Source organism: Vulpes vulpes, chromosome 4, assembly GCF_048418805.1.
Source record: "Vulpes vulpes isolate BD-2025 chromosome 4, VulVul3, whole genome shotgun sequence".
In the NCBI taxonomy this organism is placed as follows: Eukaryota; Metazoa; Chordata; class Mammalia; order Carnivora; family Canidae; genus Vulpes; species Vulpes vulpes.
The window spans coordinates 91,300,140-91,324,365 of record NC_132783.1 but is presented as its reverse complement, the minus strand read 5'-3'; the positions used below and the strand labels follow the sequence as shown (position 1 = coordinate 91,324,365).

The following is a 24,226-nucleotide window of genomic DNA, read 5'->3' as shown; positions in this document are numbered from 1 at the left end:
GGGAGAGAGCGAATCCTCAAGCAGACTTCTTGCTGAGCAGGGAGCCCAATGTAGGGCTCCATCCTAGGATCCTGGGATCATGACCTTAGTCAAAATCAGATGCTTAACTTACTGAGCCCCCCATGTGCCCCCATTGAATCCTTTTAATAAAAGAGAATTAGATCAAGCTTTAAAAAATAGAATAAGGACTGGTGATGCCATCTGTAATGGTTCCCCTTTGGGTCTGATCATTCTTTGTAGGTCACAGGTGACTCTCATAAAAAAAAAAAAAAGTGTCTCCTCCACCCCTGCGTAGGTCAGGGTGGTCTGAGCTGTTCCCTGATCTCTGGTTTCCTTACATCTCAGCATTTGGGGGACTTTCTGTGGTCCTGACTCCATGGCCCCCTCCCATCTCTCCCCACCTAGCCCTGTCCATCCCTTACTCAAACACACTGAGTAATGTTATGTCCCTTTTTCAGATGAGGAAGACTGTGCAAGGTCACGGCCTGGAAATGGAAGAGCTGGGATTTGAACCTTGGCCCTTGCACTTGGGCTTTTTCTAATGTTTTGATGGCCTTCATTTCATTTTTTTTTCCCCAAACTGTCCCAGGAGAGAATTTCCAATGGCTAGGACTGTCTTCATCTTCCCTGAGCCCAGGCACCCCAGCAGGGTCTGTGTAGCCCCCCGCCTGGCTGGCACAGGGGTACTTCGCAGGCAAACAGCCAAGCTGGCCAGTCTGGGAGCCACTTGCCCCCCGGGTAGCTGCCTGTCTGCCCCGCCTTGCCGCTCACCGGCCCCTCCAGGCCTGGGGCTGTTGCCACGGAAGAGGGTCCCCCGCCCTCACCCTCCGGACTGGGTGATGCCAGGAGCAGTAAGCCGCTGAGTGCTGTGGCCAGGGCTCCCTCCTAATCCCCGGTCTGTCCCTGTTTATCCGATGGTCTCAGGAGGCGGGGTGGGAGTGCTGATGAGCCAGTGGGCAGCTGCTGGGCTTCCTGGGCTGGGACAAAAGAGCAGTCCGGGGACAGGGCCCTCCTGGGCTATAGGGGAGCCAGGGGCCATGAGGGTGGCAGTGGGCATGCTCTGGCTCCTGGCCCTCTGGGGGCACCCCCATGCCCAGGGCTCCTGCCCCTCTCAATGCAGCTGCAGCCTCCACATCCTGGGTGATGGCAGCAAGGCCAGGTATGGCACCAGGGGTGTGGGATGGGTAGCCCACACCTGTCCCTGCTGGGCTGGGTCGGGATGGCTGGATGCAGGGGGTGGGACCTCCATCTTCCAGGCCCTGGGGACCCAGGTATCCTAGGGCACTAGTCTGCTCTGTGTTGTCTTCCAGCCAGCAGGGCGCCGGAAGTACCAAGTCTCTTCACTCATGGGGGTGGGGATGGGGCAAGAGTGTGGCCCCTCCAGGGACTCTGTCTTGAGTCCTCTTCCAGGATCCTGGGGGAGAGGAACCCTCTGAAGGGCAGGGGAAGCCTCCCCCTTTCCTCTTTCTTCTCTTCTCCCTCCTTTCTACTCCACCATCCTCCCTGCCTCTCCCCAGCCCCCTTTCTCCCAGGCCTCTTTCATTCTCTTGCCTCACCTCCTGGGGGTACACAACCGCACCCCAGGTATTTCCTACCACCCCTCCCATCATGCAGCCCCCTGCCTCCTCACGCTTCCCCAGCTTTGGGGCTCCTATGGCCCAAGCCCGGAAGCCTTGGCCTGCACCCAGTTCGACGTGCTCTCCGAAAGGCCAGGCGTGCCCATTCCATTGCATGCAAGCACCCCTCCGTCCTCGGCCTTTTCTTTCACTTCCCCAAGGCCCACCTGAGCCCCGAGAGCACCTCCATCCTCTCCTCTCCTTCCTTTGGGACTCTCCAAAGCCACTGTGAGTTGTAGACTCTTGCTCTTCCGCCGTCGCTCACTCTCCTTTTTCTCCCTGGCAGTGTCCAGACCATCTTTTCTCTGACGTCTTCAACTTATCCACGAATGACCATTTATTTGCGTTTCCTGACTTGCTCAGGGATTCTAGTCCTGGATCAGGAGCCAGAGCCATCTTTCCTACCATCTTTTCAACATTTTGGAGTTCCATTCTCTCTTTCTCCCTCATCTCAGATGGGTGCTGGGAGCCACTGATGGTTTCTGATCAGGGCAGCAAGGTACCAGTGTGACTCTTACAACGATCCTGGCCATAGGCGTTGGGTCGATTAGGGTGAGAGGGGATGGAGAGAACGGAGAGGCACGTCCAGGAAAGGATACCCCATGTGGTCCATTCTTGATTCAAGTCTCTGATGCTCCAACTCATATGGATCATCAGACTTAAGGATCTTTCCCCCCAAGGAAAGCCAGGGCTGAGCCCTGAGCAGGTCAGGAGACCGCCTGTGGCCAAGACAGTGTGACCAGGGTGATAAAGAGCCTCTCCAGCTCCCCAGAGAAAGCCCAGGGCTCAAAGTCACGCATCATCGGTGACAGACCTGGTCTTGGAACCCAGGGCTTCAACTCCATCTCCAGATCTCGTCGGTGATGCTGTCACGGGCAGGGATGTGGGGCGAGCTCCCCAGGTTAGCCTTAGGATAGAAAATAAAATTCCAAGGTCACTTTCCAGGGCCCTGAATGTCGTCGGCTGGTGGCCATCCCTCCTCTGAAGGCAGAGCCCTGACATCAGTCCCCCCGCCCCCTGCCTGACAGTCTCTCGGCTCACCTGCACCCGCACGTCTGCAGGGCGCATCCTCTGAGGGCGACAACGCCTATAGGAGGCCCCGAGGTCCCAGGGGCCCCAGGAGGATAGCGTGGTCAGACAGAGGCTCTCCTGCATCTCAGATGCCTCCCTCAACCCACCTCCAACCAGCACGGGTCAGAGCGGCGGTCCCTACACCTGAGCGCCTGAGCCACCTGCCCGTACTCCATGCTTCCGCGTCATGGATACGGTGTGTGTCCTGTGGGTACTGTGGTTTCCTTGGGCGGCCCAGTCTGGGCACCTGGACACAGGTGTCCCCATGTCCTTTATGCCGTTTGCCCCACCAGATGTGCTGGCTCTTCAGTGGTTTCTTTAGTTCCTCCCTTGATGATTTTCTCCACCTTTCCAGATGTGGTTCACCCTCGACTGCCTTCCTCCCTCCCCCATCCAGACCTTCCTCTCTGCAACATCCAAACCTTCATTCTCATTGAAAATATCACTCTCTTTCCTCCTTAGCTTGACAATAAGCTGTGAGGGGACAGGGGCTGTGACTGTGACGTTCTCGTGACTCTACAGCACCCATTGCTCAGCAGGGGGACCATGCACATCTCAAGAGTGTGGGTGGGTGGGGGTCACTGTGCCTCATGTCCAGCCTCAAGTTTCACGTCTTGGAGGCTCTTGCCCCGTGTACCTGACTTGACTGTGCTGCTCTGGGTGACAGCCCGCAGCACAGCCCTGATTCGTAGGCTCCCGGAGGGCAAGGGCTGCTTCCTTTCCTCTCAATCCATCCTCTGCTTTCCTGTCGAACTTAATAGATCAGGGCTTAGGAAGTCGCTGTCTGGGCAGAGGAATCGTGGCCAGCAGCTTGCGGGGCCTGATCGCCAAAGTTTTTGAGAGTCGTCCTCGCAGAGCGTGGCACCCCTGCAGGTGACCCATGCAGAGCTGGTTGGTTGCAGGAGCTTGTTTACACCCCGAAACCCCCTGCAAGGATGGATGGAGTCTGTTCCTGGAAACAGGAAGTGGCTGTGTAAGGTGCTCAGGGACCCACGGCCAGTAAGTAGGGCGCCCGGATGGGAGTCCAGCCGCAGGCCCGCAAGGTCCGGGCCCGCCTCGTGGTCCCTGAGGCTCCCTGATGGCGGGTCCCCACTGAGATAGACGGAGAGAGGTTTGAATGGGTACTCAGATAATTTTTTTTTTTAAGATTTTTAAATTTATTTATTCATGAGAGACAGAGAGAGAGAGAGAGAGAGAGGCAGAGACACAGGCAGAGGGAGAAACAGGCTCCATGCAGGGAGCCCGATGGGGACTCCATCCTGGCACCCTGGGGTCACGCCCTGGGCTAAAGGCAGTGCTGAACTGTTGAGCCCCTGGGGCTGCCCTGACTTAGATCTTTTTGATAAAGGAGAGCCAAAGCGGTCACAGGGCCTGAGGCCCAGCATGACACGGGCCGCCCTCAAGGCTGCAGCGGCCCAGGTGACGTGGGCTCGCCCGGCCTGTCCACTCTGCAGCCTGGCAGCTGGTGGGCACGCAGGGACAGGGTAGCGGGAGGTCCCCAGGCCAGTGACCAGACCAGGGCCCCTTGGGCCCCCCCAAGGAAGGCTCTGGGAGCAAGAGCAGCTTGGAGCCTGGGTTCCGAGGCTTGGTGCCCAGGGGGTTGGGGTGTGGGGCCCTCGGGACCATCTCTATCCCCCCCTCCCCGGGGTTGGTTCTGGGTTCGGGGGCTGGGTGCCTGTGGGGGGGGTGCGGGGCCCCCTCGGGACCGTCTCCATCCCCTTCCCCGCCCCAGGGGGCTCTGGGAGCAAGAGCAGCTCAGAGCCTGGTTAGGAGGCTGGGTGCCCCGCGGGTCGGGGGTATGGGGACGGTAGATCGGGGTGGGGGGCTCTGGGGACCATCTCCAGCCCCCCCCCCCTGGCAGCAAGAGCCGCCCCAGCCCCTGCAAGGGCAGTAGGGCGGCTGTTGGATGCCCCCTCCTGCCCCTTGGCTCGCAGCTCGGAGTCCGGGGAGGCCGGGAGGTAGGGTGGGGGGGCCCTCGGGACCGTCTCCACCCCCCCTCCCTGGGAGGCTCTGGGTTCGGGGGCTGGGTGCCCGTGGGGGTGGGGGTGCGGGGGGCCCTCGGGACCGTCTCCACCCCCCCTCCCTGGGGAGGCTCTGGGTTCGGGGGCTGGGTGCCCGTGGGGGGTGGGGGTGGGGGTGCGGGGGGCCCTCGGGACCGTCTCCACCCCCCCCCCTGTCCCTGGGGAGGCTCTGGGTTCGGGGGCTGGGTGCCCGTGGGGGGTGTGGGTGTGGGGGGGGGGCCCTCGGGACCGTCTCCACCCCCCCTCCCTGGGAGGCTCTGGGTTCGGGGGCTGGGTGCCCGTGGGGGGTGGGGGTGGGGGTGCAGGGGGGCCCTCGGGACCGTCTCCACCCCCCCCCCACCTGGGGAGGCTCTGGGTTCGGGGGCTGGGTGCCCGTGGGGGGTGGGGGTGGGGGTGCGGGGGGCCCTCGGGACCGTCTCCACCCCCCTACCTGGGGAGGCTCTGGGTTGGGGGGCTGGGTGCCCGTGGGGGGGTGGGGGTGCGGGGGGGCCCTCGGGACCGTCTCCACCCCCCCTCCCTGGGGAGGCTCTGGGTTCGGGGGCTGGGTGCCCGTGGGGGGTGGGGGTGGGGGTGCGGGGGGCCCTCTGACCGTCTTCTCCACCAAGCCCCCCCCCCCCCCCCCCCCCCCCGTTTCCCCGCCAGGACCGTGGTGTGCAGCGACCCCGACATGACCCTGCCGCCCGCGTCCGTGCCCGCCGACACGAGCCGCCTGCGCCTGGAGCGGACGTCGGTGCGCCGCGTGGCGGGGGCCTTGGGGCCGCTGGGCCGCCTGGAGCAGCTGTGGCTGCCCTACAACGCGCTGGCCGAGCTCAGCGGCCTGATGCTGCGCGGCCTGCGGCGCCTGCGCGAGCTGCGGCTGCCCGGGAACCGCCTGGCCGCCTTCCCCTGGGCCGCGCTCGCCGACGCCCCCCGCCTGCGGCTGCTCGACCTGCAGGCCAACCTGCTGGCCGCCGTGCCCGCCGACGCCGCGCGCTTCCTGCGCAACCTCACCTTCCTCGACCTGTCCAGCAACCGGCTGCTGAGGCTGCCGCCCGAGCTGCTGGCCGCCTGGGCCAGGCCCTTCCCGGCCGGCCAGCGCGCCTCGCGGGTGCTCGGTAAGGGCGGGGCGGCCCGGCGGGGGGGGGGGTCGGGGGTCCAGGGGGGCAAGGGGTCGCGCCTGCCCCGCCGCCCGGGAAGCCGGGGCCATGCTCTCTGCCTCCAAAGCTGGCAGTCGGGTGCAGAGGTGATGCTCGGCGCAGAGGGACACCGTGGCAGGCACGGGCCGTGCCCCCCCCCCCCCCGGGTCGCAGTCCCCCCGGGCCCCCCACCCCAATCTCCCCCTGCAGGGCAGCCTTGCCCAAGGCCACCCACCCTTTCTGGCCACGGCCCCCATCCCAAGAGCTCATCCCAGGCGGGGAGCCTCAGGGCGCAGCCACTTGGCAGGACCCTGTGGGGCTGAGTCAGTGCCCGGGCCTCGGGGCTCCCTGCACCCACATCCAGCTCAGCTGCAGGTCTGCTCCTGCTCCACGCCTTCCTTGCCTCCCCAGTGAGCTCGCTGCAGGCCTAATCTCCGGGTCAGGTGCTGCACCCCAGCACCCAGCTTCCAAGGATGCCTGGACCATGCGAGCACCCCAGCAATCACACTGCAGGCCTTAATCTCCCGGTCAGGTGCTGCACCCCAGCACCCGGCTTCCAAAGATGTTCAGAGCATGCGAGCACCCCAGCAATCACACTGTAGGCCTTAATCTCCAGGTCAGGCGCTGCACCCCGGCACCCAGCTTCCAAGGATATCCACACCATGCGAGCACCCCAGCCCCTTGAGAGCCTCCTCTGAGCACCACCAACACATACGTGGAAGGAAGGCGGTCTGAGCTCCTGCTAACTGGTCCCCCTGCAAACTGGTACCCCCGCGCTGGCCAGGTGCTTTCACGTGGCCTCGAAGCTTCCCTCAGTGTCCTGTCCCCCCACAGAACTCAGCCCTCACCACATCCTGGGCCAGATAGTCCCAAGCACAAGGCCCTTTGTTTTACAGATGAACAAACACACCCTGGGGGATGGTAGGAAGCAGTGGGTGGGGAGCGGAGGGGGGCCCAAGGTCCAAGGCCTCCAGCTGTGAGGGGGTGGGCACCTCAGCAGGGGGCAAGCAGATGGTGGAAGGTAAGGAGTGAAGAGAGACCTGGTAGGAGGTGCCTGCGGCGTGTCCTGGCTCCGATGGGCTCCAGCGCCAGGGGCGGGTTGGAGCAATCTCAGAATGGTTTGGGGCAGCTCGTGCCCTAAGGCCCAGGAGGATCCTGTGAGGAGGGGATATTTGGAAGTCTTGTTGCCTGGGACAACAGCAAGCCCCATTCCAGCTCCATCCACCCTGCAGGCTTTCTCACCTGATAAAGGATAATGTAGAGGAGAGAACTCAGATGGAAAAATTATTGATTCTGAAGTAAAATTTAACTAAGTTCCCTTTTAAAATATATATATATGACATATCTCATATATATATGGAACTGATAACATATTCCAACAACCATGCGAGGGTTTGAGGCAGCCAGCGTGGGGTGTTGAACGAGTATTTTAAATAAGGCAAATGAGTATAAGAGACCTCCAGACTCAGTTTCCCAAAGCAGAGTAGCATCAGTTATACTGGCTGACCCTTCTCTCTGATTCCTTCTTGCTCGTAATGAACCGATGGCTTACCAGGTGAACCAGATGTCTTTTCCTGCCCAAGGCACATGCCTCGCCACGACGATGACACGTGGCATTAACTCATTCTGGAAAATTAATATTGATTCTAATTGCATAACTCACACATAAATATATGTAAACGTTTAAGATATTACAGAGAAAGCCAAAAATCCTTTTGTTCCCTCTTCTGATTCCAGTTCCTACTCCCCCTTCTAACAGGTTTATTAAACCTACTCTTAGGTTTATTTGCATGTTCCCTATCTTTTAGGATGCATTCACAGTCACATATATATGCACACAGAAAGAATTTCTGAGTTTTTCAAAAAGATTTTTATATATTTATTCATGAGAGACATAGGCAGAGGGAGAAGCAGGCTCCATGCGGGGAGCCTGATGCAAGACTGGATCCCAGGACCCCGGGAATCACGCCTGAGCCGAAAGCAGACGCCCAACCGCTGAGCCACCCAGGCGCCCCTCTTTCTGTGTTTTATAGAAAATCTCATATTGTATAGACCGTGCTGTATATATCAACCAGCCCTGACTTTTTCACTCAATAGTATGTCTTGGAGATCTCTGGAAGTTACTACAAATGGATCGATCTCATTTTGGATAAACTACTGCAGAATGTTCCAGAATACAGCTACAGGACAGCTAATTCAGCCGCTCTCCCTTTAATGAGCCTTTAGATTGTTTCCATTATCTTACCAACCCCTACGATGGCGATGGCGCAGGGAACATTCCTGACTGTGCACCCTTAGGCACGCAGACAAATGTTTCCCTAGGATAGAACCTGAGAAGGGGACTTCTAGGCTATGCAGCATGCACCTAGATATTTTAAGATTGGTCCGGGGGTGTCCAAGTGGCTGGGTGGGCTCTCGGCCCCCACAAGTAGGGCAGGAGGGACACCGGCCACGCAGGCATCCCCGCTCTGAAAGGTGACTGCCCGTCGATGTGGACTCTTAGTTCTAGGGGCTGGGCATAGGCCGTGACGAAGACACACGGAAATCTCTTCCCTCCCGAGGCTAATAATGAAAATGGTGGGAACGCTGAACTTCGGCCAGTCTGAGGGGTGAACGTTTCCCTGTCATTTAACTTTGCTGTTTGCAGTAATTCGTGGGGGTCTGTGTTACAACAGGTAAGGGCCAGCTGGCTCACCGTGATGATTCTTGGGGGGCGGATGTATCATCATCCTGCAAACCTGAGATGCTGTTTGCCTCTGCGACCCTGTGCCAGCTGTTAAATACAGCTAGCAGAGGGATGGGGGGAGGATGGCGGGAGAGGGACCCAGCGTCCCCGCAGCCTGAGAGTCACAGATGTACAAGCAGGTGGATGTGGCCCCCTCAACCCCTGACGCTTCCCCTCCCAAATATATCAGATACGTGTATATAAATAAGTCACACGCCATTGATTCGTGCGTTCAAGATCAAGCACAGGCTTCAGGTTCCACGGCTAGCGAGGCGAGGAGCTGCACCTGGAGGCCAGTCCCGCTGACCCTGAGCCCAGGACATGCCGAGCCCTCCCTGAGGGGGAAGAGGAGCTGGGCGCGAGTGGATGTGGAGATCAGGGGCTCACCGCCGGCCTCCCTTCTCCTCCCCGCAGGCCTGCAGGACAACCCCTGGGCCTGCGACTGCCGCCTCTACGACCTGGCCCTTTTCCTGGAAAGCTGGGCCCCGAATCTGGCCTTCATAGAGGCCAGGCTGAAGTGTGCCAGCCCACAAAGCCTGGCCGGAGTGGCCTTCAGCCAGCTGGAGCTGAGAAAGTGCCAGAGTCCAGAGCTCCGTCCAGGGGTGGCCAGCGTCAGGTCCCCTCTGGGCAGTGCAGTATTGCTTCGCTGTGGGGCCACCGGCGTCCCTGGGCCAGAGATGAGCTGGAGGAGAGCCAATGGGCACCCGCTCAACGGCACAGGTGTGTGAGCTCCGGGGACTGTGCGGACTGGGCGGGTCGGAGGCAGTCGGGGACAGTGGCTCTGAACCTGTCCTACGGGAGCCCGGGAGCCCCTCTGTCACCCTGGGACGCCAGTTCCCCCACCCTGGGAGGAACAACATGCTGCCGTTTGGGGTGGGGGGTGCTCCTAGTAGACGTAATATTTAGAGTGAGTTTCCCAGTTGTGGTTGTGAGGCCACGAGGGGTCATAACCATGTGTGTTACCACCTACTGGGCTCCTTGGTGCACACGGTGTCACCGAACTTAAAAGACAACTTGATTATCCCTGCCTATAAGTAAACAGACCCCGAGAGGCTAAGTGCTTGGCTCCCGGCACGCAGCCAGTCTTTGTGCTGTGTAGACAGAGATGGTTTGTCTCTGGCCCCGGGGGGTGGGGTTTGCAGGAGCCACGGCCCAGCTGTGTGCGGAAGGGGGGGTCAGGAGGAGTAGTTCCTTAGCACCTGACCCTGACCGGAAAACCCCGTGACCCACCCCACTTGCTTGGGGGGTCTCCTTCAGCTGGGTCAGCTAGTGTTGCTCAAAGACCGGGGTCTGGAATCAGTTTACAAAGCTGTATGAGGAGCTCCGTTACGTAAAACCAGTTTGAAAATGCTCGGGCTGAGGTGGCCGTGGGTCTGGACAGGATGGCAAAGCCTCGTGTTCAGCCCGACCCCCTTACCCTCGAGCTACCTGCTGCCCTGAGGCCATTCTGTAGGACTCCGGGGCCTGATGAACATGGCTTGAGCACCGCAGATTTAGAAGGCAGGTTGCCCTTAGACTTAGGTGGAGCCTGGGTGCCCCTAATGCGAGCCCAGGGGATCTTGAGCCCCTTGACCCGTCTAAGAAAAGCTGAACGACTCTCAGGGTTTTCCCGGGACGGCAGGGGCCCCCGTGCAGCCCTCAGTGCCTGCTGCCCAGGAGGGAAGCCTGGCCGCCGGGCCCACTCACTGGCCTCTGTCCCCCCAGTGCACCAGGAGGTGTCCGGCGATGGCGCCAGCTGGACGCTGCTGGGCCTGCCTGCCGTGTCCCCCCGTGACTCTGGGGACTACATCTGCCAGGCCAAGAACTTCCTGGGAGTCTCGGAGACTGTCATCTCCCTGGCCGTCATGGAGCCCCCGGCTTCCACGGAGCGCGGTGGGCTTCCAGAAGCTGCCGCCTACAACAGGGTGGTGGCCCGGCATGTCCCCGACGGCCCCGCGCCTGGCGGCCCGGCCACTGCGCCCCCCGGGCCCGACGCCGAGGAGGAGCTGGGCCTGCAGCAGGTGCAGGCGGGGGCCCCAGGGCACCAGGGGACCCAGATGCTCAGGTCCCTTAAGGTGGTGGGGGACACTTACCAGAGCGCGACGCTGGTGTGGAAGGCGCCACAGGCCGGGAACACCACCACCTTCAGCGTCCTCTATGCCGTCTTCGGACAGCGTGACATGCGGCGGGTGGCCGTGCAGCCCGGGAAGACCCGCGTCACCATCCACGGGCTTGTGCCCAAGACCAAGTACGTGGCGTGCGTCTGCGTGCGGGAGCTGGTGCCCCAGAAGGAGCAGTGTGTCATCTTCTCCACGGACGAGGTGGTGGACGCCGAGGCCACCCAGCGCCTCATCAACGTGGTGGTGATCAGCGTGGCCGTGGTCATCGCCCTGCCCCTCACCCTGCTCGTGTGCTGTGGGGCCGCGCGGCGGCGCTGCCGCAGGTGTCCCCCAGGGGGCCCCGCGGAGGCCGGGGGCGCCTACGTCAACCTGGACAGGCTGGGCCACAGCGACGACGGCTCCGAGGAGCTGTCCCAGCACAGCCTCAGTGAGGCCGCCGGGCTCCTCTCCGCGCGGCCCAGCCTGGACTTGCAGGTGGCGGGCGCCCGCGGCGGCAGGCGGATCAATGAGTACCTGTGCTGAGGGCGCCCGGGGCCACACACCTGCTCGGCCCACCCGCTGACTCGACCTGGGGCCACGCCACGGGGGTCCTGCCCGCGGGGACCTGCCTCCGCACGCGCGGCCCGCCGCAGCAGCAGCCAATGCTCACTAAGCCCTTACAGTGTGCCCGCCAGTGTCCTCGGGGCTTTATGGGCATCGACCTCATTAATTCTCATCACAGCCCTTTGCAGCAGGCCCTACGTGTTCTCCCCATTTTCCTGGAGAAGAAACAGGGGGATTGACCAACTCGCCTGTATCAGTCATTTTTGGTTTTTTTTCTGTGTAACCACTAAAAGCAAGATGTTGGTGGTGTGCAGCAGCGAGCACTTATTTTCACACAACCTACAGGTCTGCAGCTTGACCGGGGCGGCTCTGCTCCGTGAGTTCTCTGCAGTGCCCAGGATGGAGCGTCAGTGGTGACTTGGAGCAGACTTCTTCCTTGGAGGGCTTGGATGATATCAGAGGAATGAGCAAAAACATGCAACATCTCTTAAGTTCTTGGCTCTAGAACCAGCACGCCGCCATGGCTGCCCGTGTTCTGTGGGCCAAAGCAGGTCCCGTGGCCTAACCCAACTCTCACAGAGCAGCAGAGGACAATTCTCCCAGGGAGCTGATGATGGGGCAGGAAAGAGTCTGCTGAGCAGTGATCTGATCTACCCCGCCCCTGAGGTACACGGCTAGGAAGTGGTAGTTGTGGACTCTGGACCAGGCAGTTGGTTCCAGAATTGATGGTCCCTGCCGCTCCCCTCTCCTGCATCTTGATCACATTTATGTTAACTCATAGACACCCACACCCCTCCTTGTGCATGAGCCACATTTGTACAGACACACACACAGAGATACACTCTCTGCCTTCATTGTATACACTTAGGGATTCCCAATCTTTTTTCTCTGGATGCTGCTCTGCCTCGATAATCATTTGATTTTCAGTAAATTCTAGAGGTTTGGATGATGCCCAGGAGACTCCTGCTTGTTTCATCTCAGAATGTCAGGCTGGAGGAATCTGAGATGCCCTCCATGGGGTGTGGCACCGTACACTCAATGCTGTAGGGCACACAGCTCATTTGTCCCCACAGAGTGGCCTTTGTAATTTGACTGAAACTTAGCTGGGTTCCTGAGGGTGTCTCAGGGCCTTCCCAGTTATTCAGGAAGCCACCTCAAAGTGGGATTCTTGCTCAGTTTGCTTAACACTGGGAAGCCGCTGAGATATCGTCTCTGCGCACAAGCAAAGGTGAATGTTCCCAACAACAGGGTCAGTGTCGTGTCTTGTCTGCAGGACTGAGCTCCAGAGTGTTTGGTGCCAGGGCCTTTAGATACCAACTAAGGAAATTCAGGGACGGCAAGGAAACAATTTTGCTGGTATCAACCAACAGACCCATATCGTGTTGAACATTTGCCAGATAGGAAACAGTGTAATGTGGTGATTTCTTTTTTTTTTTTTTTTTAAGATTATATTTATTTATGAGAGGCAGAGAGAGGAGGACAAGCAGACTCTGTGCTGAGTGTGGAGACTGACTCGGGCCCAATCCCAGGACCCTGAGGTCATGACCTGAGTCAAAACCAAGAGTTGGATGCTCAACCAGCTGAGCTGCTCACATGCCCCAATACAGTGATTTCTAAAGTTACTGTACTCCCTCTCATATTTACAAAGACCTGACAACATATTGTTCTGTTTTCTCTCATTTGATCCTTACAACATCCCATTATGGAGGCTGAACTACTTGATTTTACAGATGAAAAAACTGAAGCCTAAAGAGTTGAATAACTTATAGAGGGTAGTGATGGATTTTTCTTGGAGGGTCTAAGTCTTTGATAACTTCCTGACCAGGTTGAGGATCTTCCTTCAGTGTTGATCTCTGCAATGTGATCTATAGCAGCTCCACTATGGAAATGGATTTTTTTTCAAATCATTGAAAGCCATAAGAACCATAAGACCACCAGTACACACGAGCACGGAGTTTAAATATGTGGATATTTTCTGCCTATCATCTGGAGGGTGCATCTGACTATAACTTATGGACCATTAGCCATTAAAAAGAGAAATTGTTTGGTTGGAAGTTGACAAAACCACTGGCTACATCACGGGTCAACAACCATATATGCCGTAAAGAAAACCAGATAGTAAATATTTTAGGCTCTGTCACTGACTCAGCTCCTCTGATGGAATGTGAAAGCAGCCATAGACAATATATAAGTTGATGGGTACAGGTGTGTTCCAATAAAATGTTATTTACACTAACAGGTGGCAGGCTGGATTTGGCTCCCAGGCTATCATTTTCCAACGGTAAATGTTTGCGTTAGTTTTATCAAGGTAGTTTTATCAAGGCATTTCTGTTGTTGAGACCCAAGACTCAGTTCTGATTGTTTGATATATGAGATTGACAGGTACTCCCCAAATTAGAACAAGATGGAAGTGGCCACCTATTGAAATGGTTAAGATATTTCTTCTAAATGATTGACTGAGCCAATCAAGGTTGAACAATTATAGGCCCAAAGACAACTAAGATCCGGTCAGTTTTATTAAACCTTGTTTGACGAGAATTCAGGAACTTAAAAGCAAGATTTGTTAGTATTTATCCAATATCATGAGGTGTGTGGGGTGGAGGGAGAAGAAAGAGAGAATTCAAACTTTTCAATGATTTCTTAAGACCTACTTTGGTGGTCTGGATGGAATGACCCCCAAGATGGTCAGCCTCCAAATATCCATCTGTCAGTCTTCCTTTCTGTGTTCTTTCTTCCCTGATTTGCTCTGGTAAAGAATCATCCTGGATTATGTTCATGAATATTCATACAACTGGAAAAAAATGAATTCCCGTTGTGAAAAAATAAAATGATACCTGGTTTATATATTGGTCTTTGGTATATGAGTCTGGTTAGTTTAAGTTGGTCCCTGAAAACCTGCTTAGAGTCCAGGGAAAATGATTTCTGGTCTCCCAGTGGTGAAGACCATCCTGCACCATGGTGATCCTACAGTGTGCTGTCCTTGGAAACCTTGTCTGGATGTTGACTGTGATTGTTGCATCTCCATCATACCTTTTTTCTGACTGCAACATGCTTATGTTCCTTTTGAGCTGGGCAGGGGGCAGGTCTGATGTCACTTATCTCGAGTTCCGTGTGTAGGTTGCAGGGTACAAAAGGCAAGTAACAGAAATTATACCCTGGAAAGTGGATGTAGGCTGTTGAAATTAGGCTATCGATCAAGGGACTCAGTGAACAGTGTGTTTAGAGCTCTTAGAGCTGGAAATTTTTAACTATCATATACTCCAGTAGAAATAAAAATAAATTTAAAAGTCTTTGAACACGTTATTTGATTGCAAAGACATTGTAGTCAGGATAGCTTAGGCTTATGCTGTGCTAACAATTACCAAATTTTGGTGGCTTGCCATAGAAAGATTTATCCCTGTTCTTGAGTCTGTGGGAAATGTGGATGGAGAAAGGGTTTTGCTCCATTTATTCACCCGGGGACCCAGGCTGACGACGACTCCATCACCTGGAATGCTAACAACTGCTGTAGCAAGGGGGAAGAGAAGCTGGAAAGTCACGCAGGGGCTTTTAAAACATTATTTCCTCTAATAGTTCATTAGCCAGAATGCTAGTCACATAGCCTGCCTACTTCGGGAGGGCTGGGAACGTAGTCACCTGTGTGTCCATCCCAGGCAGGCCACAGAGCATGCGTAGCCAGGAGGACACCTCAGACGGGGTTGGCAGCAGAGGGAGGAGCCAGGGAAGAGCACCAGCTTGAGAAAGAGGAAAGACACACGTCTGCTCCCCGATATGTCACCTGGCTCTCTGTCTGAGCCGCCCCAAAGTTCTTCCAACCCTGGGGTAGCATTTTCCAATTGAATAGAAAACTGTCTTAATAAGGTTCTATTAAGACGTGCCGGGGAGCCATCACCAGGAAGCCATTTCTATCTTTTATATATAATCGTGTCATAAACAGAGTGATCCCCTCCCCCCCCCCCCCCCCCCCCCCCCCGGCTCTTCTCTACCAAAAATTCTAAGCCAAGTTCTTGAAAACATCCTTCAGGAAGGGACATGGGTGTGTCATAGTCTCAAACCCCTTCCCCTTGTTCTTAAATCTCTTGAGTTTAGGGACACCACTTAATCACTAGTTGTTCAAAGGAAATGACACAACCGAGCTTTAATTGCACCAGTCTCTCGCCTTAATTGACAACACAGCTACACCCCTGCATTCATATGCCAAATAAGGAGAGCAGGGGATCCCTGGGTGGCTCAGCGGTTTGGTGCCTGCCTTTGGCCCAGGGAGCGATCCTGGAGTCCCGGGATCGATTCCCACGTTGGACTCCCGGTATGGAGCCTGCTTCTCCCTCCTCCTGTGTCTCTGCCTCTCTGTCTCTGTCTCTCTCTCTCTCTGTCTACCATAAATAAATAAATAAATAAATAAATAAATAAATAAATAAATAAATAAATCTTTAAAAAAAAACAAAAAACAAATAAGGAGACCAGAAGATGAGGGGGTCAGGATAGAAGAAGGAGCAGTGCAGAAGTGGCCAGCATAATTCCAGAGACGACATGCCAGTGGATGTTCTTCTCAAGCTTTCAGCAAATCACCAGAAGGTTAGGTTCACCTGGATTCATCTGAAGAGGATAGCGTGGGATGAACAGAGGAAAAAATGTGGGGGATGGAGATCTCTTTAGGCCCTTATAGTTTGACGTGAGAAAAGAATTCATTAATGGGTTGCCCTGCAGTGAACTGAATCATATTTTTTTTTTCCCAAAAAGCAAGCTTAACAAAATCTTGGCCACCATGGTACAAGTCTCAGGAGTGAGATCAGAGTTGCCTCCTCACCCCATCAGGACAAACTAGCTGGGCCCTTGGGCTCTCCTCACCCTCAGTTGCTGTATATGAGTTGCTTTGGGAAGGGCATGATCTCATGCAAGCAATCTTTGCAGCTGAGCATCAACACATGCCTTGAAAGGGGTCTAAAGCTGCACATCTCCATGTCTAGCACAAGCTTTGTACCCATTGCACTCTCTTTGTTTTGATTTTTAGCTTGAGAGTAAATCCAGAGATCTGGCCAGATTGTGGAACTGACAAGAAATTCAAATGCATCTGGCATGGATGAAAAGCCTGGAGTGTAATCAGCTTAGTTGATGACCCATTTCCCCCATCCCTGGCTAACTACTAAGCGGATTTTCTTCCTTTAGGCCTTTTGTAGGGTATAATGTATATTATGAGTATTAAGAGAACCCAAGGAATGTCAATATTCACCAGGAAGTACTGTAAGTAATAAGGAAGCCGACTTTGTTGCTCTTCAAGTCTGTTGGTGTAGGAAGGGAATTAACATAACTCATGTACGTTAGGTACTTTATATAGCCTCAAAATTTCCTAGAAACACTATGAACTATTTATTAATTTCATTACTTTGCATAAGAGAAACTGAGACTCATGTACGTTGAGTGACTTTCCAAAGATTTCAAGACAAGGAAGCATAAGCTAGAGAGAAGACCCCATGGCAAAGGGTCTATAAAGTTTGCCCACCAGTGATTCCTTGCACCTAGAAAGTGTGTGGCTTAGAGTAGATGGCCAATAAATAATTTGTTGAATAAGTACCCCAAATCACATAAAACATAAGTCCTTCATTTTTATCATGTGAAATACACAGCATTCAGGGCAAGTTGTGAGATCCAGGATAAGAAACACACTTTAACTTATGCAGAAAACCTCTGTACTATGATGCTTCTCTAACCCCGCTCATCCAAGTGGCAGAGGTAGCCGTCTAGTGCAGTACAGGAGTGAATCCATCACATGAGGCATCGGAGAAAGCCAGTGATGCAAGTGGTCACATCTCGTTACCCCCCAATCTGCATTCACTTCTAGAGAGTGGGTGAAAATCCTAGCTTTCAGGGACGCCTGGGGGGCTCAGCGGTCGAGTGTCTGCTTTCAGCTGAAGGGATGATCCTGGAGTTGTGGGATCGAGTCCCACATTGGGGGCTCCCTGCAGGGAACCTGCTTCTCCCCCTGCCTGTGTCTCTGCCTCTGAGTGTCTCTCATGAATAAATAAATAAAATCTTTAAAAAAAAAAAAGGAAAGAAAGAAAATTCTAGCTTTCAGGAGTCAACTGTGTAGATGAAGTATTAGATGGATTCTGGCCAAATAACCCCAACCGTTGTGTTCAGGATAGTATTACCTGCTTGTTTCTCAGATCATTCTGTAAGAAACTGAGGGAAGGTGGTATCAGTCCTGAGTAGGAGAACTGGCTTAGAGTTTGCTTTCTAGACTCAAGAACCAGACAAAGGGTGAATTTTGTGACCTTAGTTAAGAGATATAGCTCCTTCCTCATGGGTTCTGTTGAGCTTGTGATCTAGGCCATAACAGAGCATACAGGGGCTTTGCCACTGCTGTGCTGACCTGCATCACCACGGATTACCAGTAATAGGATTTGCCACTCAAAAGCCTAGACTACACTTACTGAAAACTTGCAAGGTAGTTTCTTGCAGAGCAGTATGGCTTCAGTTTCTCACTATTTCCTGCTAGTCCTGGTCTTTCTGGATTCAAATGCCGCTCAGCCATCCTGTCAGCCAGGATGTACCTGCTCAGAGGACAGTTTCGGCAGGTGCGCTGTGCTAACAAGATGCCAGGGGGTTGTAGGGGATGGGCTCTCTTTGGGGATGATGTGGAGTGGGACCAGGCCTAGATGTGGCAGGAAGTCAGTGAAATCTCTAGTTGGCTCTGAACTTTGGAGAACTGTGCACTTTCACCCATATGGGTCTCTTATTTCAAGTGAATAACGTATATTTTTTCTTTTAACTCATACCTCTAATGCCAGAATAAACCTAATCTCACTTCTCTGATGTTTATATTTTTTGAAAATATTTATTTATTTATTTGAGAGAGAGAGAGAATGCATGGGTGGGACGAGGGGCAGAGTGTGAGACAGAGGTGAAGCGGACTCCCCGCTGAGCTGGGAGCTCAATGCGGGGCTCCATCTCAGGACCCTGAGATCATTACCTGAGCATAATCAAGAGTCAGTGGCTTAACTGACTGATCCACCCAGGCGCCCCACTGACGTTCATCTTAAAGCGTTTGTGGTTTCTTGTACAGGACTCTGCAGTGTATGTCTATCTCTTTGGGAAAGATCCCAAGGAACCTTCTTGAAGAGTTAAAGCAGTTGAGGATTGAAAATTCGCCCTTATATGAACTACCTCGAGGGTCCTTCATCAACATGAGCACTTTGGAACACCTTTGGCTTAATTTTAACAACATCACTGTGATACACCTGGGAGCCCTGGAGCACCTGTCAGAACTAAAAGAGCTGAGACTGGAGGGGAACAAGCTCCGCTCAGTACCATGGACAGCATTCCAAGCCACCCCTCTTCTGAGGGTGTTGGATCTCAAGCACAACAGGATTGATGCACTTCCCGAGCTAGCGCTTCAGTTCTTGGTCAACCTGACCTACCTTGACCTATCCTCCAATAGGCTTACGGTTGTGTCCAAGAGTGTCTTCTTGAACTGGCTGGCCTACCGGAAACAACGGCAGCCTGGCTGTGGAGCCAAGACTGTCCCCATCCTGGTGCTGGCACTGCACAACAATCCCTGGCTATGTGACTGTCGCCTGAGGGGATTTGTCCAATTTGTGAATTCCATCAGCATCCCGGTCATCCTGGTGAATTCCTACCTGATGTGCCAACGCCCTCTCTCCAAGGCTGGGCAGCTTTTTCACAAAACTGAGCTCAGTGCTTGTAGGAAGCCGCAGATCTCAACCCCCAGTGCCAGTGTCACCGTCCAGATGGGACATAATGTGACCCTGAGATGTCTGGCACAGGCCAGCCCTTCACCAACCATTGCATGGACTTATCCCCTGAGCATGTGGAGGGAATTTGATGGTAAGCCACGTGCGCCCTCTCAGTGTATCTGGGGGAAATGGTGAGGTCCACAGCAACTCTCTCCTCAATAGAGAGGTTCTAAACTGGGTCAATTGTGAAGTGAGGGGGCGGGTAAGATTGAGCTTGGCCTGAATTATACCCACCACAACGGGGAAGTTTCCAAGACAGTGTTCCACCATCTGGAATGATTTTAAATGTTGCATACAGACCTCTATGGGATATACATATATATAAAATATATAATTATATATAAATTATATTATATATAATATAATATATAATATATAAATTATATTATATATAATTTATATATATGTAACTATATATTATAGTAGACTTAACATATTGTATAAATGTTATAAATTATATATGAACAGATAGATTCCTTAAGAGTGTTCTAGATGCAAAATACTACACTGTATGTTCTTAAGTCATAGAATTTCTGACCAGGACTGATTCTAGAGATTACCTATTATTGATTGCCTAAAATTGCTGGAGCAGACCCAACCGGGGTACTTGTTTGAAATAAAATCTCCAGGCTCCTGCCTTGGAGATTCAGATTTCCTGTGCCCAGGGGTGGGCCTGAGATTAATGCCTATTAACAAGTGTTCTCCCTTCTCCCCTCCTCCTTTCCCCAAGTAATTCTTACCATTGGGCAAGGTTGGGAATTCCTAGACGTTGACTGAATTTTACACTTCCCACCACTCTGTTGTTCAGACCTTACTGGCTTGAAGTTGTAATCCTGGGACCCAGGTGAGGAAGTGACCTCCACGGGCCCCATCACTGGGATTCAGACCCGCCTCTCATGTCCTGAAACTCTATGGTGTGCTTTCATACCTCAGCTGGAATCCCCTTTAATGTTACCCTGCAGGGTTGGGACAGGGATGGTCTCCCTTGGGATATCTTAAAGTTGTCTAGAAGACAGCTAGACCTATCTGAGTAAAGCTTGAGAAATACAGTTACCCAGATATTTGTTATGCATGGTGATGAGCCGCTGGAAGATTAAAAAAATACCTAAGGAACTGAACTGTTGAGTTTTTCCTATCATTTTAATCACATCTTATTGGGTTGAGATTAAATACTAATGAAGGAGAAATGTAGGATTTATTATCGTAGCATCTTGAAGAACAGTGAGATGCAGGCAGGTGTCTTTTTTAATGGTCTGTAGTCAGTGCCTTTGGTACCGTGTTATATTATTCTCTCAGTAATGACAACAGCTTACACTGAGTGCTTACTAACAAACTTAAACTATTATCATCCCATTTTACTGATGAAGAAATCGAGGCCAGGAGAATCTAAGCAACTGGTTCAGCACCATACTCTTAGTAAGGGATAGAATCCAGGCATTTGGCTCAAGGCTCTGAGCCTTTCTGCACCTGGGAGCTAAAAAGGCAATTCTTTTAAACAATTTTTTAAAGATTTATTTATTTTTATTTAGAGAGAGTGAGCACGTGCACTTGAGTGGAGAGAGGGGAAGCAAAAGAGGGGGAGAGAGGGAGAGAAGCAGACTCCCTGCCGAGCATGGAGCCCAGCTTGGGGCTTGATCTCATGACCCCGAGATCACGGCCTGAGCTAAAACCAAGAGTTGAATGCTAACCCACTGAGCCACTCAGGAGCCCCCAGGAAGGTGATTCTCGAAGCTCACAACATCCTATGGTTGCTAGAGATCTGTCCCCAGCCATGCTGTTAGCTTAGCGAGGCTTCTGGTGGTTTGGTTGGAGCAGCGAGTGGAGCTGGAAGTGTGGTCTTCGTAGGCAGAAGAATGAGGTTCCAGGACGGCCACTGCCTCTGAGCACGTGTCTCTATGGGCAGGTTGCTGAATCACTCCAGTCCTCAACTTGTTATGAGTAAAAAGGGGGTACTTACCTTATAGGGTTGCTGAGAGGCCAATACCAGGAACGTAAGCTTGGTAGGCAGTCACCTCCAGCTCAGGAAAAAAGCAAAGAACGGGTGTTGCTGGGCGCCGTCCAGCTTTCTAGCAGGGATGTTCCCTTCAGAGCCCTTTCGCTCTCTCTCCACCCAGTGTTGACTTCGTCGGCTGCAGAAGACACTGCCCTGTCCGAACTGGTCATACCTGCAGCCCACCTGGTGGACAGAGGCAATTACACCTGTGTGGCCTCCAACTCTATGGGCCGGAGCGCGCTGGTCATCGCCCTCCACGTGCAGCCCACCAGGGCCCCGGCCCCTGCCCGCGCCCCTCCTTTGCCCTCGGAGGGCGAGGCCTACATCGACCTGCGGGTGGTCAGGCAGACGGTGCACGGGATTTTGCTGGAGTGGTTTGTGGTGGCTGACGGCCCCCGGGACCCGTGGTTCACCCTCTACATCGCGTCCGATGCAACGCTCAGGCCCGAGGTGGTGCACATCGGCCCTGGGGTGAACACGTACGGGCTGGAGGACCTGCAGCCCAGCACAAAGTACGAGGCGTGCCTCAGCCTGGAGGGCCAGCCCGCCCGCAGGGGCCGCTGTGTGGTCTTCGTGACGGGCCGGGCGCAGGGCGAGCTGGCCGCGCGGGAGCGCCTCCTGCACGTGGCCGTGGTGCTGAGCGCCGCGCTGCTCGCCCTGCCCGTGGGCGCCTACGTGTGGGCCGCCCAGGCTCACTGCCGCTGCCGGCCTGGGGGGCTGCGCTGCTGTCCCCGGCGCAGGAGGGGCCCCCGCTGTCCCCGGGCTGTGCCCCAGCTCGGGGACTGCTCCTACGTGGGCCACAGAGCCCCCCGTGGGGACGGCCCGGGCTGCAGAGACACCGAGGGCGAGGCGCACAGAGGCGGAGAGCAGGACTGGGCCTGACCGGTGGGGCTGGGCACGGGGCCCTGGGGACCGGGATGCCCTGGGGGGCCTGGCCCACTAGTCCCCTGTGGCCTGGCCCATCTCGTCGACACCATCTACTGAGCACCCACTCTGTTCCGGGCACTGACCTGGACCCAGCGATCGGGACTGGGGTGCCTGGGGAGCTTTATCCTGTCCTATTAATGATCTTATTATAGGTGGTGGCTGGGAAGCAATAAACGTGACCCTTTCCCTGTGACGTTTACATATAACTTTCCCATGGGCTGTCCAATTGGAGAAAGGAAGAGTTCTATGCCTTTCTACAGGTGAAGAAGCTGAAGCCCGGCACGTCACAGTGACTTGGCCAACACCACCCATCTCCTCGGGGGTGCAGGCACCGTTTGGAGAGGCTCTAATTCCATTGTTTCCTCTAAGTGTCTGCTCCGCAATATTCCGGGGTGTCCTTCAGGAAGTATTACTCTTCCTCTTATTGGAAACTCCCAAAGAGATCACATACGTTTGACGCTCCAAAGAGCTGCCCTATGGGGCAGTGAGAGCCTGGTGGGTGATGTGACCCTCGATCCGTGGGTGTCTGCATCCCCATGAGCATCCCTTGTACCCCTGAGAGCTGATGCCACCATCAGTGAGGAACAGGAGGGTGGCTGCAGCCCAGGGCTCATGCTCCAGGGGTTGTTAGAAAGTAGAGCTGCGAGGGCCATCCACCCAGAAGGAATAGGACCTCTATGAAATCGTACGACCCTGTCATCATATCATTGTCACCTGCAGAGGGGGCCTACAGAAAGAATCCTGATTCCCACCTGGTCTCGTGAGATTCTCAGCTTCAGGCTTATTGTTCCAGCCGTGTGTCCCTCGCATCTTGGTGTTGAGCACAAGTGTTTGTTCCATGAATGGGGATATAGGCTCCATTCCCTTCCCTATTAAGTGTTTCAGGTTCTCCTATTAAACCCTTGAGAGGTGAGTGTCTCCTCCTTCTGGGTGCACATGGAGTGGAGTCTTCCGCATGAACCCGGGAGACAGCGCATTGTCCCTCGGGGCAGCCTTGCCACTGGTGAGCTTCCCCCAGGGATTTTTTTTTAAAGTCTATATTCATGACACACACACACACACACACACACACACACACACACACACACACACAGAGAGAGAGAGAGAGAGAGAGAGAGAGGCAGAGACACAGGCAGAGGGAGAAACAGACTCCATGCAGGGAGCCTGATGTGAGACTCGATCCCAGATCCTGGGATCACGCCCTGAGCCGAAGGCAGACATTCAACCACTGAGCCACCCAGGGGTTCCTTCTCTGGGGATTTAAACCCACATCTGTCTTTGCAGCTTCTCCAGCAGCCCCAGGAAAATCCCCCGATGACTGTTGATTATAAGCCGGTCTCCTGGGACATTTTCTCCCTTCTTGCCATCTTCTTCACCAATTCCTGCCTACCCTGCCAGGCCCATGTCATGCATCATGCCCTCCAAGGCTTCAAAAAACAAAGCCACAAAGACATTATCACACCTAAGAACATGCATTTTAAAAAATCGTATATACATACGTAACTGGTCATATGTATACCAACGACACGTGCGCGTGACGCAGCAGGGATTTTGCTCGTGAGGAATTTCCCATGATACATTTTGGAAAAATAAAAAAGTGGTCCGAGCAAAGCAGGAGCTTGTACTGCTCCTGGCCTCTGTGTGGTTTCCTCCACAGGATGGGGGGCTGCCCAGGGCACAGCGATTCCGAGGCAGACTGGGGGTGCCATGAAGGCAGGAGAGGATGTTCTGGTCTCCACTTCTGGCAGAGACAGCTTCGGGCAGGCCTGGAGCCGAAAGGACAGGAGGGGGCAGAGGGCCACAGAGGGAGCTCATCAGTGAGCAGTGGTGCCTGGCAGCTTCTATGAACATGATCCAGGGAGAGAGAAGTCCAGAGAGTCAATCGGAGAAGGACAAACATTATATGGTCTCATTCATTTGGGGAATATAAATAATAGTGAAAGGGAATAGAAGGAAAGGGAGAAGAAATGGGTAGGAAATATCAGAAAGGGAGACAGAACTAGGGGTGGTGGAAGGGGAGGAGGGGGGTGGGGGGTGAATGGGTGACGGGCACTGAGGGGGCACTTGACAGGATGAGCACTGGGTGTTATGCTATATGTTGGCAAATTGAACACCAATAAAAATAAATTTATTATTAAAAAAAAGAAGTCCAGAGAGGATTTCTGGTTATTATTATTTTAAGACCCTTAGATTACCCTTTAAAAAAAACCCTGGGGGTAAAGATGTGCATTATTCAGATCGATTAGGCAGTGTGACAGCAGGGCTAAGAGCACAGCCTGGAACTCCGGAGCCCAGGAACCCAGTTTCTTGGGCTTAAATTTTGCCTTTGCTTTTTCTTACCCAGTAAGAAGTCACTTTGTGA

At 54.1% G+C, this 24,226-nt stretch overlaps 2 protein-coding genes across 2 annotated transcripts; both read left to right on the top strand.

The window, feature by feature from the left end:
• The first annotated feature begins 821 nt into the window (after positions 1 to 821).
• Positions 822 to 13,442, top strand: LRIT1 (leucine rich repeat, Ig-like and transmembrane domains 1). The gene is made up of 4 exons (XM_072756380.1): positions 822 to 1,159; positions 5,351 to 5,802; positions 8,963 to 9,268; positions 10,253 to 13,442. The coding sequence occupies exons 1-4, from the start codon at positions 915 to 917 to the stop codon at positions 11,167 to 11,169; spliced, it is 1,920 nt and encodes a 639-aa protein (XP_072612481.1). The 5' UTR covers positions 822 to 914; the 3' UTR covers positions 11,170 to 13,442.
• Positions 13,443 to 17,589: 4,147 nt separating this feature from the next.
• LRIT2 (leucine rich repeat, Ig-like and transmembrane domains 2) lies at positions 17,590 to 21,819 on the top strand. Its single transcript, XM_072757284.1, has 3 exons — positions 17,590 to 17,765; positions 18,254 to 19,039; positions 21,033 to 21,819. Exons 1-3 carry the CDS (start codon positions 17,656 to 17,658, stop codon positions 21,817 to 21,819), a joined length of 1,683 nt encoding a protein of 560 aa, XP_072613385.1. The 5' UTR covers positions 17,590 to 17,655.
• Positions 21,820 to 24,226: the final 2,407 nt, after the last annotated feature.